Below are 17,500 nucleotides of genomic sequence, written 5' to 3' on the forward strand. Positions count from 1 at the left end.
TAATGTGACCAGAGCCTGCCATCGCGCAAATTCCAGCTTTTCACCAGAGGAGAAAAACTATTTTTTTTCTCACAAAATGAGTTAATAGCACAGGCAGAGTCTTCACATACTAACTAGAGCATGTCTGAAATATGTGTCAGGGCTGAAACCGATGCTAAATATGAAATAAATGCTTAAAAAAGAGGCAGGTGTAATGTTAGGGACCACAGAAGTGAACCTTTCAAGACTGTTTTCTCAACTCGCTGTTTCTCTGCAAGACATTTACTGTATAAGCCATATCTCCAAAACTGGTGGGTCAAACTGAACAACCAGTATGTCAATTTGAAGCTATGATTCCCTGCTTTCATACGACACGAAAAAAACTGAAAAATCCAATGGCAGTCCCTCAGTCAAAATTGGTCACATAATATTTAATATTGCCCCTTCTCAATTGTGGGAGGACTTCACGGCCGAAGTGGCGACGAGTCAACCAGATTCGTCTGGAACCAGTGTTGTTGTCGTCGACTAAAACTAAAAGGAAAAATGTCCGTCGACTACCTTTTTCCACTGACGAAAACTAAATGAAAACTAAGCTATGACTAAAACTAAATATATATATACAATTTCGTCAACAAATAAAAACTAGAAACCCCCCCCCCCCCCCCATGCAGGCAGTGTCTCCAGTGCGTGGGCGGTCACTAGGACCATGGAGTCGCCCCCAGCAGGCCTGGCCAACTTCACCGTGGAGCAGAGGGAACAGGGCAGAGCTCTGCTGCTGACCTGGGATCAGCCGCACACGCCTAATGGACTGGTCACTGTACGTAGACACACACACACACACACGCACGCAGGCACGCACGCACGCACGCACGCACTCGCGCACGCACGCACACAGGAGCCACTCACTCCTAATTGAGCTAAAACATTTGGGAACCCCTGGATTTGCTATACATGCACGCCTTCATTTTGAACTGACAAATTCCAATAATACCCAAAATCTCGGCCACTCGCTCACTCACACTTGGTCACTCCAGCATGCATTGTTGTGTTACGGTGAAATTGCTGACCTGCGGAAATATGTGACAATCGTGTATAGACAGACAATCACATACTGTAATGTCGGTGTCCGAATGTGTAAATTGTTCCGTCGTGTTCAACCTATAGTGGTATTTAGGCCACGTATTTAAAGACCTCCATGTAAGTCCACAAGATGGTCACATGTTTCAGCAGGTCACCAATTTCCTCATAACACATTGGCATGCTGGAGTGAGCGAGTGTGAGTGGGTGTTGGAATTTGGCTTATAGGTCACTTCACTGCGCAAAAAGCATGGAATACGCATGTGTATATATTACAGGAAACTCCCGTTAAACTTTCCAACAAACTCCGGTAAACTCCCGAATTGTACCATCAAACCTGTATATTACTAGTATAGTGACCATAATTGCCCGTTAACTCCTCTTTTCACGCAGTGCTTCTCTCTCCCGTTTCCTTCTTGTGAGAGCCATATTTAGAACAGAAAATGTCTATGAGTGTACTTGAGTTATTTTATTGTGTGTACTATATTGAAGGACATTTCTTTATTACACATTTTGTGCAGCCTAAGTCTTAACTGAGTTAATAGAGCAATTAAGAATTCAGCCTATTGGAGTAGAAGCCAGCAAGCCAGTTAATTCAGTGTGCATTAGCAGCAGCTGTGTCCAGTAGGTTTTTAGTTAGTTCAGAGCTGGAAGCCTGAGAGCAGCTACAGTTTTTTGACCCACTTTGGAAAATACTAAACCACGTTGGAAAATATTAAGACACCATACTAGACCATTTTAGAATCGTTTTTGAACACCTTTTTTGTATGTTGTTTTGTTTGTTGTTCTGTACACTTTTTGTCAAGTAAAAAGTTAAACTACAATGCACGTATGGACGTGGATTATTTATTGGAGTCAAGCTTACTGCTTCACGGGCTTTGGAACCTACACTTCTGTTGAACCGTTCATTCCCTCTCCGATGCCCAGGTGTACAACGTGTACAGCGAGGGGAACCCAGAGTTCAGCGGCCTGTCTCGCCACTTCCTGTTCCGCCGCCTGGAGCCGTGGACCGTCTACTCCCTCCTCCTGGAGGCGTGCACCGCGGCCGGCTGCACGCGCACCCCTCCACAGCTCGCCGGCACGGCCGCCGCCCCCCCCGCCGCGCAGCCCCCTCCCACGCCCCTCTCCATTGGCCCGGACCGGGTGTCGCTGGCCTGGGGCCCGCCCTCCCAGCCCAACGGGCCTATAGGAGAGTATTCGTTGCTAGGGCGGAGTCTGGAGGAAGTGCAGGGGAGGGGGCGGAGTAATGAAAACGACCTGGACAAAGGGAAGGTTGGTCAAACTAAACTATAAGTATAGTGTAACTGTAGAACATAGACTAAAAGGCTTGTGCACTTATACCCTACCCCCTTAGATAGCACTTTTTGCAGACTTTGATAGCATTTGATACAGACTTATAGCATGTTATGTAGACAGCACTAGAATTGCACTGTATGTAGTCATAGCACTTCATAGGACGAAGGGAACCCCACTGTATGTATATAGCATAGTATAGTATATGTGTATAGTTTATATGTTGGTTTGACCAGATGAAGAGCCTTGGCTCGAAACGTCGTCAATACATGTATCTTTTGGAGCATATGAGTGTGCGGGTTCCCTTCTCTTAGACATAGATATTCCACTGTTACGTTCTTAGCTTACACATGTTTCATGATAACTGCTTTGTATGTATGTGATGTATGCTTTTTGTTCTTGCTTAATGTAAATTGCTCTGGATTAAGAGCGTCTGCTAAATGCCTAAATTGTAAAAGTCAATTATAACAGCTCAGAATGGCCTTAAGACCCAGATATATTTCTACTTGCAAACCTCAACCTCACCACTACTTTGTACTAGTACTTTGCAGAGAAAAGTTTGTAAAAAAAAAAAAAAAAAGTTTTATGCAAAATGTATGCACATTTATTATAACAATTATTAAAATAATATTAATAATTTACATTTGGGGGATATCTTTCACTATAATAAATAAAACATGTTCTAGACACTAATGATCACAAAAAATATATATATTACAGGCATTTTACTATTACTAATTGTTCAAAGTCCAGAGATTTTGAAGTTGTGTGAATCCCTGCCTCTGTGGGGGGTATTTAAATGCAAATATCATGACCAATGGCATTGCAAGACTAAACAAAAACAAGAAACATATTTGTTTTATTTTTTTAAGTAATTCATTAAAATATAAATGTTGCTAAAAGGCATGGATGGGGCTTACAGGGATAGCTGAGACGGGGAGGACCTGGTTCATTCATACTAAAGACTTTAAAATGGTGCTCAATGCCTCCCTGCTTGGCACTCAGCATCAAAGGTTGGCTATAATTATGTCCCTGTGACATTATACTAGCGTCCTGTCCGGGGGGTGTACTTGTACATCATGTACATGTACATGTTTTTTTTTTTCAACCCATTTTGGGCGGAACCCCTTTTGGTGTTTTAAACATTATGTTATAATTTAGCTATTGAAAAATAGCAGATCTACAAGCTCATAGCGCGCCACCGATCAATTCAATCTTTGAATATATATATTCTTTCAAAGTGAATGTTTTTAAATCAGGTCTAAATGGGTTAACCAATTTTCCTGAAAGGTCAACTTGATTGATAAAATTGATAATCTTTCTCCTATCGATTAGAAGCAGTGGTTCCCTATGGAGGCACAAAGAGTCTCCTTTGTGTCTCCATATAGGGAACCCAGTCATCAATGTATTGGCTTAAATGAATGCGGGGGGGGGGGGGGGGAAACAAATCCATGAATTCCATGAGTGCGGTTTGGTTGTGTGTCCACCAATGCAGGTTCTGTTCAGAGAGAGCTCTCCCGAGGAGGACGCGGACCGGTTCTCCTACACGGTGACGGGCCTGAGGCCGTGGACACAGTACCAGTTCAGCGTCCGCGTCCACAACCCCGCCGGCACCGCCCTCAGTCCCTGGGTCACCGTGACCACCAAGCAGGGCCCCCCCCGCGGCCTCGCCGCCCCTACGCTCGCCCACCTCCAGGTATATAGTGTTGATTTTGTCGACCAAAACCATGACGAAAAAAATGTCCGCATCGACTACCGTTTTACACTGAGGAAAACGAAATAAAAAACATGATGACTAAAACTATGACTAAATATATTGACAATGTTCGTCAACAAGTAAAAACTAAGACCAAAATGTTAGCGAGGGACTTAGGAGAAGAGATCCAGTATAGACCTAAAACACGAATAATCTCATGCTTGGTTGCATGCTGAAAATAGCAGATCTACAAGCTGTATAAGCTTGTAAAATCAAGCTTGTAAAAGCAAGTGTAAATTCATTCATTACAATGCCACCAAGTCGTCAAAATACATTTCAGTATTTTAGGACTAGGAGGGAGAACCGCACACTGCCAAGGTTGACGCCATGAGGAAGGTCGAAAGACCGAAACGTTGCATAATGGTGGACATAAAATAAAAATAAAAAGTGTTTTGCCGCACCTGCGTCAATTAGTAAGTCGAGTGTGCGGAAGTTTCTCCTCGATAGTATTTCAGGGCTAAATGTACAGTTGATTTAGTAGTTAGGTAAAGTTAGCTTAAGTTGTGGCAAATCTGCAACAAAAAAAAAGGCTTACAACTAGCTTTCTTCACAGATGTGTTCATAAAGGTGTCTACTATCACAGAACAATGTGTTCCAACCCAACTCCCTTGGGAAACTTTGTGACAGCTGCTGAAAGTTGGGGTACCATTATCAACCAATAGCCTATAAAGCAAAAAGTTCCACATTTCATTATACTTTAAGTAGCATGTGACGTGTCAAACTAGGGGGTTTTCATGATGCTGAATCCATTGCAAGCATTAGTTTTGCACAAAAACACTCCTTTGCCTAAAAATGCCCTAGCCGTCATCACAAATGTGATGAGGTCAGCACATTTGGGCACATTTGGGCAAGTGGCTATGGCCAAATTTAGCCCAAGGAGTATTTTCGTGCAAAACTCATGCTTGGAATGGATTCAGCATCATGAAAACCCCCTAGTTTGACATGACACATGCTACTTAAAGTATAATGGAAATTTTGAATTGTTTGCCTTATATTGGTTGATAATGGTACCCCAACTTTCAGCAGCTGTCACAAAGTTTCCCAAGGGAGTTGTTTTGGAACAAATTTATCTGTGATAGTAGACACCTTTATGAACACATCTGTGAAGAAAGCTAGTGGTAAGCATTTATTTTGCAGATTTGCCAACACTTAGGGCCGATTCATACTGCTATTTTACCGCTGTTTCGGCGCTGTAGTGCCGAAAAGATTTCGGCTCGTCAGAAAATGTCAGTAGCACCGAAGAGACGACTTTAGGACGGTACCCGCACCCCCCCCCCCCCCCCCCCCCCGAACCTCAAATGACGTCACATTGTAGGCTCTACAGCACCAAACCGACTTTTATTCGGCTCTAAAATAGGAGTGTGAATCGGCCCTTAAGCTACGGTAACTTTACCTAACTATAGTAAAAAATAAAAACTAGACTGAAATGTGACACAAAACGAAATGAAAACTGCTCAAAAGACCGTGACTATAATAACTAACTCAAATTGTGCTGTGAAAAAACACCACCACCATCACCTCCTCCCAGGGGGGCAGTCAGACAGATTTTTTGTGAAGCCACTAAGGAAATGAAAGTTCATATAATGGCCTGTTGTGGCGCTATCATTGGGCTCAAAAAAACCCATAGCCCCATAGAAGTCCATGTATTTGGGCCCAACTTCACCTAGACTGTATTACCTTAATAAACATGGTCATGAATACTTTTCGCTTCCAGTCACTAGTTTAAAGTCTCATTTCTAATGTCATAATATTCTTTTTGGAAAATGATGGCCCCATTTATAAAATAAATGACCATAAAGTCGCGCATGTTCTGAGGGGCGTGGCTACCGTTACAGTTCATGAACGGGATCCCCCACCCACTCGAGTCAAAATAAAAACCAACGAAGAAGAAGGGGGGGAAGTCCCGCCTCGTTGTCTGGGCCAGCCAATGGCCAAACTGGGCTCAAACGGATCTTGAAAGATGGCGACTTACAGTGCAAGGGATTTCAGGCTTCATTTTACGTTCATGTTAGACCCGGGGAAACGCTTTGTCCATATTTTTTACAGTCTATGCCTCCTCCACCACGCAGGGGCGACCCAGGGAGCTTCAGGTCTCCTGGACCGCACCGCTGGAGAGCAACGGGGTTCTGCTGTCCTACCGGATCCACCGGGACAACGTCAGCTTCTCCTTCAGCTTCGACCCGGCGGTCCTCAGCTACACGGACCAGGACCTGCTGCCGTTCACCGAGTACAGGTGTTTATTCTGAGAGGGCCTCGTGGGTGGATCACACTGAATGTATAATGAATGCCTCGGGTCGGGAGAGGGGGATGATGAATTGACCTCGTAAAGAAAAAGTTTGAATTATGGTTCATTTAGACCCGAGGACGATTCTTCTAAATGTGACCAAATCTGACTATGGGGCTGCCATTGGATTTTTTTTATTTTAGTTATTTCAATTCAATTCAATTCAAAGGGCTTTATTGGCATGAGAAAACATACGTTTACATCGCCAAAGCAGAAAGAACAATACAACAATACAGCAATACAATCAAAACAGAAATGATGTACATTTGAAGGTCAGAATCTTCAATAGATCAAATTCTATGTACCAAGGTCACTCAATGCAGGTATAGTGCAGGAATATACACAATGATTAGTCTTTAGGGTGGTTGTGTTCCATTTGATATCCTTCTCCTATCACAGCAACTCACAAATCTTGCTGCTGTGTTTGCACATTGTTGTACTTCGCCCAGCAGATATGGGAGTTTTTTGTCATTGGTCATGTTTTCAAAGTCTCTGTGTGTGGTTGTGATCTGTGGGAAGTATTTCATGTCATTATGAAAGCAGGGAATCATAGCTTCAAATTGACATATTGGTTGTTCAGTTTGACCCACCAGTTTTGGAGATATGGCTTATGGAGTAATGTCTTGCAGAGAAACAGCGAGTTGAGAAAACAGGCTGGAAAGGTTCACTTCTGTGGTCTCTAACATTACACCTATAGCGCATGTTTGGGCATTTATTTCATATTTACATGTCGATTGAGTGGCCCGTTTTGTACAAAATGTCCTGCTCGTCCAGAATCCTCAGAGATGCTATGAGTGATCTGGATCTGCATTTCCTCAACAAAATGAAGATTTTTTTTGCAAAAAAAACCCAACAAAAAAACATCCTCCTAAACATGTTGCCAAACATCACACACACTTCTATCCTCCTGGTGGAGACCTGTGCCCGGAAGGGCACTTTTTCTAGTTTTAATGATGTTTAGGACACAAAAACACATCTTTATCTTTTGGTTTTTATGTGTGTAATATGGACTACAAAGTCACACCTCCATGCAGCCTGCCCCACTCTCCACAAGGAGGGGAAGTGCACTGAAGCATTATGGGCATTGTAGGAATTCAGCAATCCAGTCAAACCCTATTCAAACACACAGACTACATAATTTTTCTGGCCATATAGGGTGCAAATTTCAATTAGTGCTACTGTTATCTACTACAAATACTGTTAACATTGAGTGACTGCAGTTTCTTCCAGCGGTGAAATGTCCCTTTAAATGAAGACATGAGTCCTGGTATAATTAACCCATTTTGACCATGAGATCAGATTCTAAAAATGTCTTCTACATCCTGACAGTTTTCTGAAAAAGCTATGTTTCTATGTCAGTCGTTCTTCGATTTTTTCTAAAACAAACAGCTTTTTTTTACAAGCTCGTAGCTTGTAGATCTGCTATTTAGCTAAAGCATAACATAACGCTAACACCAAAATGGGTGAAGATGCGAAAAATAGCCCCCCCCCCAGCTGTGTCTCGTTCTCTCTAACGAACGACGTTCGACATTGTGTGTTTTTTCCGTGTCGCATAGGTATGCCGTCATCGCCTGCACGTCCGAAGGGTGCGTCACCAGCCCACACGCCAACATCACCACCCTGGAGGCCCCCCCCGTCACCGTGGACCCTCCCTCTCTGAACGTGGCCTCCGCCCACAGCATCGAGGTCTCCTGGAGCGTCCCGCTGACGGAGAACGGGGAGGTGACCGAATACGTGCTCCGGGTCGTCGTCGACGACGAGGAGGAGGAGGCGGCGTACCGCGGGAGGGACCTGTCCGTCACGCTCTCCGAGCTCCTCCCTCACACGCGGTATGAGCTCGTCCTGTTGGCTTGCAACAGCGGGGGGTGCACCCCCAGCGCCGCGGCCTCCGCGGTGACTGACGAGGCCCCGCCCACTGGTCTGACGGCGCCGACTCTCAAGGTATAATGTGATTGGTTTATGGTTCACTTTCAAAGCTTTTTTTTACCTTTTGTTTGTCTATAGTTATCAGTGTTTCTCACAGGAGAGACGGGGGTGGGGGGGGGGGACTCATTTCAGGACCTCAAATAAGATTACGGTATACTATACGTCACACACACATATATTAACTGTATATAATATATGATGATTTCGGGTGTGACAGTACAGTACAGTACAGTACAGTACAGTACAGTACAGTACACCCTGGACCCCCATACAGAGTTGGGGGTCACTTCACACGGGTGTGATTTTCAATAAACAATCGTTGTCCCCAGAGAAAATTGGAGAAAATTAAATATATATCTTTTGTCAATTGTAACTTTATACTCATTTATATATTTTCATTTCATTCATGCTTTGTAATGAACAGTTTTGCAACATTACACATGATTGACATGACTCACATGCTGATTGGCTATAGTGTGCTCCAATAGCCCCCCCCCCCAAAAAAAAAGATATTTGTCAGGGAGAGCCAAAAATCACCTATATATCTGAACGATATCATGGGAGACACTTGATTCCTGATGGTGTTGAGTCTGTTGACACAGGGCAGTACAGTCCTTTAGTTATCTCCCACAAGGAGCGGCGGTGGCTCGGGGGGTAGAGTGGCCGGATGGCAACCGCAAGGTTGCCAGTTCGAACCCGGACTCCCCCAGAGTTAGTGTCGAAGTGGCCTCGAGCAAGACTCTGGATGGAACTCTGAACTCCTGATGTGCTGGTTGATGCCTTGCATGGTTTCCGCCGCCATCGGTATGTGTGAATGTGTGTGTGAATGATGGGTGAATGTATAATGCACATTCTATGTAAAGCGCCTTGGATAAACGCGCTATGCACCATTTTACAAGGAGAGCTCTTATATATTATTATTATTATTCATTATCACCAGAGTTTCCTCTACTGCTTTTCACCATCAGACATCGTATTTAACAGTGAGCCTGACAGTTATTTTAAGTAAGTGGTGGTCCTTATACTGTATCTTTAAAAAAAAGATTTATTTTTCCACTGGCCTCATACACATCAATAACCACACATGCGCGCGCACACGCACACACACACACACTCTCTCTCTCTCTCTCTGTTGTCGCTATGCAGGGTTGGGTAATTACAGTTGTGAATTGGTATTCACTGCAGTCATGCCGTTCTGTTAGCATAAAGCAGAATGGGGTTCAGTCGTTCTCCCGGTGGAGAATAGACATCCTGCTGTCCTCTCTGGACAAAGACAACGAATTACTTCATTCCAGTCTTTGAGTTGATTAAAAAGCAGTTTTGGAACTTGAGTACTGTAGCCTACCTATACAGTAAGTACATTTTGGGGCCAAGTATTTGTTTTTAGTGTTAGTTTTTATTTTTATTTTTTTGAGGGGCGCTAGCCCCTCCTATATACAGGTTTGTCTTTAGTCAATGTTTGTTTTGTAAACGCCATTGACAATGAAGGGAAAATGTAGGTCATAATGTGCCTCGTTACGTCATATTGTCTCTATTGTTAATGGCGTTTAATGTTTGTGTTGGCACCGTTTGTTTGACATCACCATTACATCACCTAATTGACGTGAGTTAGACTTTGATATAGTAGCGCCCCTCACTTCACACGGGTGTGATTTATTTCCCTACGTTTTGTCATACTTTTGCCTCCACTATACATTTCTCGGAAAAGACTCTTGCTTTAACTATAGCAGATTGTAGGTCTGCTATTTTTGAAAAATCGACTGACATTTTTAGAATCTGATCTCAGGTCAGAATGGGTTAATCAGACCAGTGTGTGTCCAGTGGAAACCTCGTATGAATCTGATCTCAGGTCAGAATAGGTTAATACTCGAGCCAGAGTAGACTGGCCACAGGACGTACCAGGCATATAGGCCCGGTGGGCCGACCCTCTGCTGGTGGGCCGGTCTGGGCCAAATGTAAAATTAGTTGTCTGTTGGTTGAGTATCATTTATGTTGTACTGTAAATGTGGTGGTGTTAAAGTCAGTAGAGTATCTGCGCGCTGGTTGTGGTGGGTCAAAGTCTGGGTCAAATTCCCGGGCCGAATTTTGATTTGAACCTTTGGCCTTTCCTCTCCTCCAGGTCACAGGTCCAGAGTCTGTGGAGGTCAGCTGGACGCGTCCAGAGAGGCCCAACGGCGTCATCACGGGGTACGAGGTTCGCCGGGACGGAGCGCTCATCTACGTGGGCACGGAGTCCCACTACCACGACTTCCTGCTGTCGCCCAACGTGGCGTACAGCTACGTGGTCAGGGCCAATAACAGCCGAGGAGCGGTGGACAGCCCCGCCTCCGTGGCCAAGACCAACCCTTCTGCGCCCTCTGGTGTCACGCCGCCCACACTGCAGGCTGTTGCACCGGACCAGGTCATTTCACTGTTATTATTGCTACTATTCACTCTTAAAAGGAAGACTTATATATATGGCTTTAAACATTATACTTGCCCTCTATAACTAAACATTTAAAATGTAAAACACATGCGACATCTTATTCACTTCAAAAATATTGAAAAAATTATTCAAAAATAGTTCATATTTTAATCCTTAAGGGGGGGGGGGGGTGGACCAGTAGTAGGCTACCAGCCAGGAGCCTGAGGGTGGACCAGTAGTAGTAGGCTACCAGGCAGGAGCCTGAGGGTGGACCAGTAGTAGTAGGCTACCAGGCAGGAGCCTGAGGGTGGACCAGTAGTAGTAGGCTACCAGGCAGGAGCCTGAGGGTGGACCAGTAGTAGGCTACCAGCCAGGAGCCTGAGGGTGGACCAGTAGTAGTAGGCTACCAGGCAGGAGCCTGAGGGTGGACCAGTAGTAGTAGGCTACCAGCCAGGAGCCTGAGGGTGGACCAGTAGTAGAATACCAGCCAGGAGCCTGAGGGTGGACCAGTAGTAGAATACCAGCCAGGAGCCTGAGGGTGGACCAGTAGTAGGCTACCAGGCAGGAGCCTGAGGGTGGACCAGTAGTAGTAGACTACCAGCCAGTAGCCTGAGGGTGGACCAGTAGTAGGCTACCATCCAGGAGCCTGAGGGTGGACCAGTAGTAGTAGACTACCAGCCAGTAGCCTGAGGGTGGACCAGTAGTAGTAGACTACCAGCCAGGAGCCTGAGGGTGGACCAGTAGTAGACTACCAGGCAGGAGCCTGAGGGTGGACCAGTAGTAGGCTACCAGCCAGGAGCCTGAGGGTGGACCAGTAGTAGTAGACTACCAGCCAGGAGCCTGAGGGTGGACCAGTAGTAGGCTACCAGCCAGGAGCCTGAGGGTGGACCAGTAGTAGTAGACTACCAGCCAGGAGCCTGAGGGTGGACCAGTAGTAGTAGACTACCAGCCAGGAGCCTGAGGGTGGACCAGTAGTAGTAGACTACCAGCCAGGAGCCTGAGGGTGGACCAGTAGTAGTAGACTACCAGCCAGGAGCCTGAGGGTGGACCAGTAGTAGTAGACTACCAGCCAGGAGCCTGAGGGTGGACCAGTAGTAGTAGACTACCAGCCAGGAGCCTGAGGGTGGACCAGTAGTAGAATACCAGCCATGAGCCTGAGGGTGGACCAGTATTAGTAGACTACCAGCCAGGAGCCTGAGGGTGGACCAGTAGTAGACTACCAGCCAGGAGCCTGAGGGTGGACCAGTATTAGTAGACTACCAGCCAGGAGCCTGAGGGTGGACCAGTAGTAGTAGACTACCAGCCAGGAGCCTGAGGGTGGACCAGTAGTAGTAGACTACCAGCCAGTAGCCTGAGGGTGGACCAGTAGTAGTAGACTACCAGCCAGTAGCCTGAGGGTGGACCAGTAGTAGAATACCAGCCAGGAGCCTGAGGGTGGACCAGTAGTAGAATACCAGCCAGGAGCCTGAGGGTGGACCAGTAGTAGTAGACTACCAGCCAGGAGCCTGAGGGTGGACCAGTAGTAGTAGGCTACCAGGCAGGAGCCTGAGGGTGGACCAGTATTAGTAGACTACCAGCCAGGAGCCTGAGGGTGGACCAGTAGTAGACTACCAGCCAGGAGCCTGAGGGTGGACCAGTATTAGTAGACTACCAGCCAGGAGCCTGAGGGTGGACCAGTATTAGTAGACTACCAGCCAGGAGCCTGAGGGTGGACCAGTATTAGTAGACTACCAGCCAGGAGCCTGAGGGTGGACCAGTATTAGTAGACTACCAGCCAGGAGCCTGAGGGTGGACCAGTATTAGTAGACTACCAGCCAGGAGCCTGAGGGTGGACCAGTATTAGTAGACTACCAGCCAGGAGCCTGAGGGTGGACCAGTATTAGTAGACTACCAGCCAGGAGCCTGAGGGTGGACCAGTATTAGTAGACTACCAGCCAGGAGCCTGAGGGTGGACCAGTATTAGTAGACTACCAGCCAGGAGCCTGAGGGTGGACCAGTATTAGTAGACTACCAGCCAGGAGCCTGAGGGTGGACCAGTAGTAGAATACCAGCCAGTAGCCTGAGGGTGGACCAGTAGTAGAATACCAGCCAGGAGCCTGAGGGTGGACCAGTAGTAGTAGGCTACCAGCCAGGAGCCTGAGGGTGGACCAGTAGTAGACTACCAGCCAGGAGCCTGAGGGTGGACCAGTAGTAGTAGGCTACCAGCCAGGAGCCTGAGGGTGGACCAGTAGTAGACTACCAGCCAGGAGCCTGAGGGTGGACCAGTAGTAGAATACCAGCCAGGAGCCTGAGGGTGGACCAGTAGTAGTAGGCTACCAGCCAGGAGCCTGAGGGTGGACCAGTAGTAGAATACCAGCCAGGAGCCTGAGGGTGGACCAGTAGTAGTAGGCTACCAGCCAGGAGCCTGAGGGTGGACCAGTAGTAGTAGACTACCAGCCAGGAGCCTGAGGGTGGACCAGTAGTAGTAGACTACCAGCCAGGAGCCTGAGGGTGGACCAGTAGTAGAATACCAGCCAGGAGCCTGAGGGTGGACCAGTAGTAGAATACCAGCCAGGAGCCTGAGGGTGGACCAGTAGTAGAATACCAGCCAGGAGCCTGAGGGTGGACCAGTAGTAGAATACCAGCCAGGAGCCTGAGGGTGGACCAGTAGTAGAATACCAGCCAGGAGCCTGAGGGTGGACCAGTAGTAGAATACCAGCCAGGAGCCTGAGGGTGGACCAGTAGTAGAATACCAGCCAGGAGCCTGAGGGTGGACCAGTAGTAGACTACCAGCCAGGAGCCTGAGGGTGGACCAGTAGTAGACTACCAGCCAGGAGCCTGAGGGTGGACCAGTAGTAGACTACCAGCCAGGAGCCTGAGGGTGGACCAGTAGTAGACTACCAGCCAGGAGCCTGAGAGGAGCGCAACTATCGTCTGCAGTGCTTGCGGTTCTCACTCACTGTCCTTCTCGTTTCGAAAAAATATATAGATCTGCTTATTATTATTTATTTTTTTCCATAATGAAAACACCAAAAGGGGTTCCCGTCGTCCTGAATGGTCAGTGAACTAAATGTGGTGTGTGTACGGTGTGTGTGTACGGTGTGTGTGTGTGTGTGTGTGTGCTGCAGGTGAGAGTGGAGTGGAGCGCTCCGGCTCGTCCCAACGGAGACATCATCAGCTACACGGTGTACCAGCGAGACCCCGTCCAGCTCACCACCGCCAGCACCGTTTACACGCCACAGCACAGCGCCTTCTCTGGCCGACACGCCACACTGCAGGGGCTGGCGCCTTACCACAGGTCAGTCACTCACCCGCAGTGTTCAACTTTTTACACAGGTAATGTTGACCTAATTACCTTTTTTATTTAGTTTTATTATTATAATGTATATGTGTAACTATTTACTGTAATTGTGTTTGTTCGTGTGTTTCCATGTATTGCCCTCCTCAACATTGTCTCTCCTCTCCCTTGTCTACCACAATATGTTGACAGAAAATAGCAGATACTTGGATTGTATTGTATTTGTATTTTTTTGTATTTATTTATTCAGCACAGTATAAAAACAACACAGGGAACATATATATAAGAAGGGTAAAGTGCTAGGCTGAGGCAAAAAAAAACAAGGGGCTTATACGAGGCCTCTACCTATATAAATTATAATGAAACATTGTACATATATAGATATAGAATATCCAGAAAACATGATTGCAGTATATAAAACATGATCAAAACAAAAACACAACAAGAACACGATTAGAATTTTTGGTTATCTACATGATTAGAGAAAAGAATAGATGATACAAATAAATAATAATTAAGTGATCTGGTCAATTAAGTGGGTCCTAAACTTATGTTTGAATTTTTTTTATGAAGAAGTATTGCAGGCGCAATCGGTCTAATACATTGTCTTGTGTGTGTGTGTGCGTGCGTGCGTGCGTGTGTGTGCGCGTGTGCGTGCGGTACGTGCGTGCGTGCGTGCGGTGCGTGCGTTGCAGGTACGAGGTGAGGCTCGAGGCCTGCACGGCTCTGGGCTGCTCCTCCAGCGACTGGTCCTCCGTGCTCACGCTGGAGTCGCCCCCCGCTGGCCTCGCGCTGCCACTGCTGGACCTGCGGGCCGACGGCCGCTCCGGCCTGCGGACCACCTTCCTGCTGTCCTGGTCGCCCCCGGCCCGGCCCAACGGCAGAGTCCTGCACTACGAGGTCTACCGCAGACTGGAGGACCGGACCAGTCTGGACCGGACCGTCGCTAACGGCCGCGGCGGGGCGGAGGTTCCGGTTCCGGCTCCGGCGGCACCCGCGGTGCTCGTCTGCAAGAACGATTCCACCAGTTGCAGAGACGAGGGACTGCAGCCGTACACCGCGTACCAGTACCAGGTGTGTGTGTGTGTGTGTGTGTGTGTGCACGTGCGTGTGCGCGTGCACGTGCATTCTGTTGTCGACGGGGGTCAAGTTCTCGGAGTAAAGCTATAACTAACTGGACTGTCACCTCTCGTTATACGTGCCGTGTCTTCATGTGATCATTATTACGAGGCATTCTTAATGAGGTGTTCTTCTTGGCATGTGGACGTCAACAACATGTGTGAATAATGTGAGTTGTCGTGCACGTGGTGGTGGTGAATGTGTGCTATTAGGGGAGCGTGTGTTGGTGGAGCACGACTAACAGAGGTCAGCTTTTACAACCAACTCTATTTGAGGAAAGAGACGTGATGCAACTGTTTAGTCTGCCTGGAGACACGCACGCACGCACGCACGCACAAAATGTGTCAGCTAGAGTACACATTATATACTCTATAGCTGACTCAGTCACACGCACATGCATTTATGCTTACTAAAAATCATGTTCTTCTTACACATATACAGTACACACACACACGCACACGTGCACACGTACACACGCACACACGTGGCGACATACAAAGTAGAGTAATCAGAGGGGTCCATATTCATGTTGTTGTGCTAATTGACAGACTAGCCCTTTGGAAGCAACAATAACATTAGCATTCCCTCCTGTCAGACTCCAGCAGCCAAGGCCAGAGAGGCCCGTGTAATTGATTGAGTTTGCCTGATTGTTGTGCCGCCGTCTTTATTTACGAGGGTCTTAATAATTGATTGAGTTTGCCTGATTGTTGTGCCGCCGTCTTTATTTACGAGGGTCTTAATTTATGACAGGAGGAGGGGAGGGAAGGAGGAGGAGGGGCCAACGGCGAATGACGGGCGGGCGACAGAGCCATTAATCACTGGCCCCTCAGAGCACCTTGCTTCCTGATTACGGGCCAGCCAATCAAATTAGCTGTTAGCCCCCTTGGTAACTGCAGCTTGTATTGGAAAGACCTTTTAATGGCTCCTGCTGCTGTGTGTCCCCTGAGGGTGAGGGGGGGGGGGGGGGGGGGGGGTGTGGGGGGAGTAATGTTGTGTTTGTGTTCTAATGTTATAAACCTACTCATGCACTTGACAGATGTGCATGTGTTCAGCTATGTCTGAGCCACTTAAACTCTGAACGGACCATGAGTTGCGACTGTTTAGGCTACTTCATGGTTAGTGGCTATGTTTGAGAGGCGCTATAGCCCCCTCCTATATTCAGCTAGTGTAGTGCTATAGTGTCCTACACAAACATTACATTCCCATTGACAATGAATGGACTATGCACGCTGATAAGAGCGCCCCTCACTTCACACGGGTGTGATGTTATTCCCCTCGAGACCAAATCTCGTCACCAAAAATAGCCGATATACTAGCGCACAGCAGCGCATTGATGCTATACTGTAGCAACCTTCTAGGCCCTATAGAAGGTTGCTAGAATCTAGGGGTCTAGTGGTTAATATGGGTAGGCTGGATGGGGGGTTAAGCGTGTTATCAGGTGAGTGTGTGTTATTTTTGGCCGTGTATACACTGTAAAATTGTAATTGAGTGTTCATTTTGCCTCTTAAATGAATATCCCAGAGCTATATAAGCTATATACTAATAAGCATGTGGATTGGCTGTTTTTGCTGAACATTCGCCTATTTTCGCTGAATGCTCCATTTAGTCAGTTGGCTTTAGTCAGTGCATACTCTGGGTGGGGTTGGCATGTTCTCCCCGTGTCCCCTATAGCGCGTCACAGTCCCGCCCCCTTTCATGACGACGTCAGGCCCAGGAAATGAATCCCAATGCATTTTTCCCATAGACATTTCAAAACGAATTTATTTAAAGACCTTTCAAGCGTCGTACGAAGCCAACTCTTGTCGTGACAAATCATGACAACACACACAATATTTTGGACCAAAGAAATAATTACAAAGAAGAAAAACAACAAAAAAAAAGTGTTTAACCTGCCGTTTTTTTCTTTGTTTGGCCCGAGAAATTGTGTTTGTTATGATTTGTCACGACAAGAGTTGGCTTTGTCCTCGTCTTTAAATAAATACTTTCTGAAAAGTCTATGAGGAAAATGAACGGGGATTTATTTTCCGGGTCTCTCGAGGGGGCGGGACTGCGACGCTCTATAGGGTAGGTAGTAAGTACCCTCACAAAAAAACATGCAGTAATCCTACTCTCTGCGTTAACTAAATATTGTATTGGAAGCTGTCCCATGGAAGCGGTATGCTCCATGCTTTCACTGACTCGCTGGGTTGCGGCCCAGGGATGTCAGCTACAACTTCCATCTCTCTCTCTCACTCTCTCTCTCCTCCGTCCGTCTGTGTCCCACATCCTCCCTTTCGCAACCCTCAGCTCTTTCAAAACGTACACAAGGACAGGAAGTCAGTTTTTGCACGGCACAGTGCAGAGAGAGAAATCATATTAGGCTAATTACACTGGGTCATAAGCTTC

General features: G+C 46.9%; 1 protein-coding gene across 1 annotated transcript in view; it reads left to right on the plus strand.

The window, feature by feature from the left end:
- ush2a (Usher syndrome 2A (autosomal recessive, mild)) overlaps positions 1–17,500 on the plus strand; it is a gene marked incomplete at both ends in the record, with an annotated part of 314,802 nt that overhangs the window by 275,388 nt on the left and 21,914 nt on the right. Inside the window, 8 exon segments of the mRNA XM_080771896.1 lie at positions 651–796; positions 1,984–2,328; positions 3,845–4,045; positions 6,175–6,338; positions 7,946–8,330; positions 10,435–10,716; positions 13,827–13,996; positions 14,692–15,070. Coding sequence (XP_080628022.1) covers positions 651–796; positions 1,984–2,328; positions 3,845–4,045; positions 6,175–6,338; positions 7,946–8,330; positions 10,435–10,716; positions 13,827–13,996; positions 14,692–15,070 — 2,072 coding nt within the window.

Source organism: Protomyctophum bolini (assembly GCF_963924005.1).
Source record: "Protomyctophum bolini genome assembly, chromosome: 1".
In the NCBI taxonomy this organism is placed as follows: Eukaryota; Metazoa; Chordata; class Actinopteri; order Myctophiformes; family Myctophidae; genus Protomyctophum; species Protomyctophum bolini.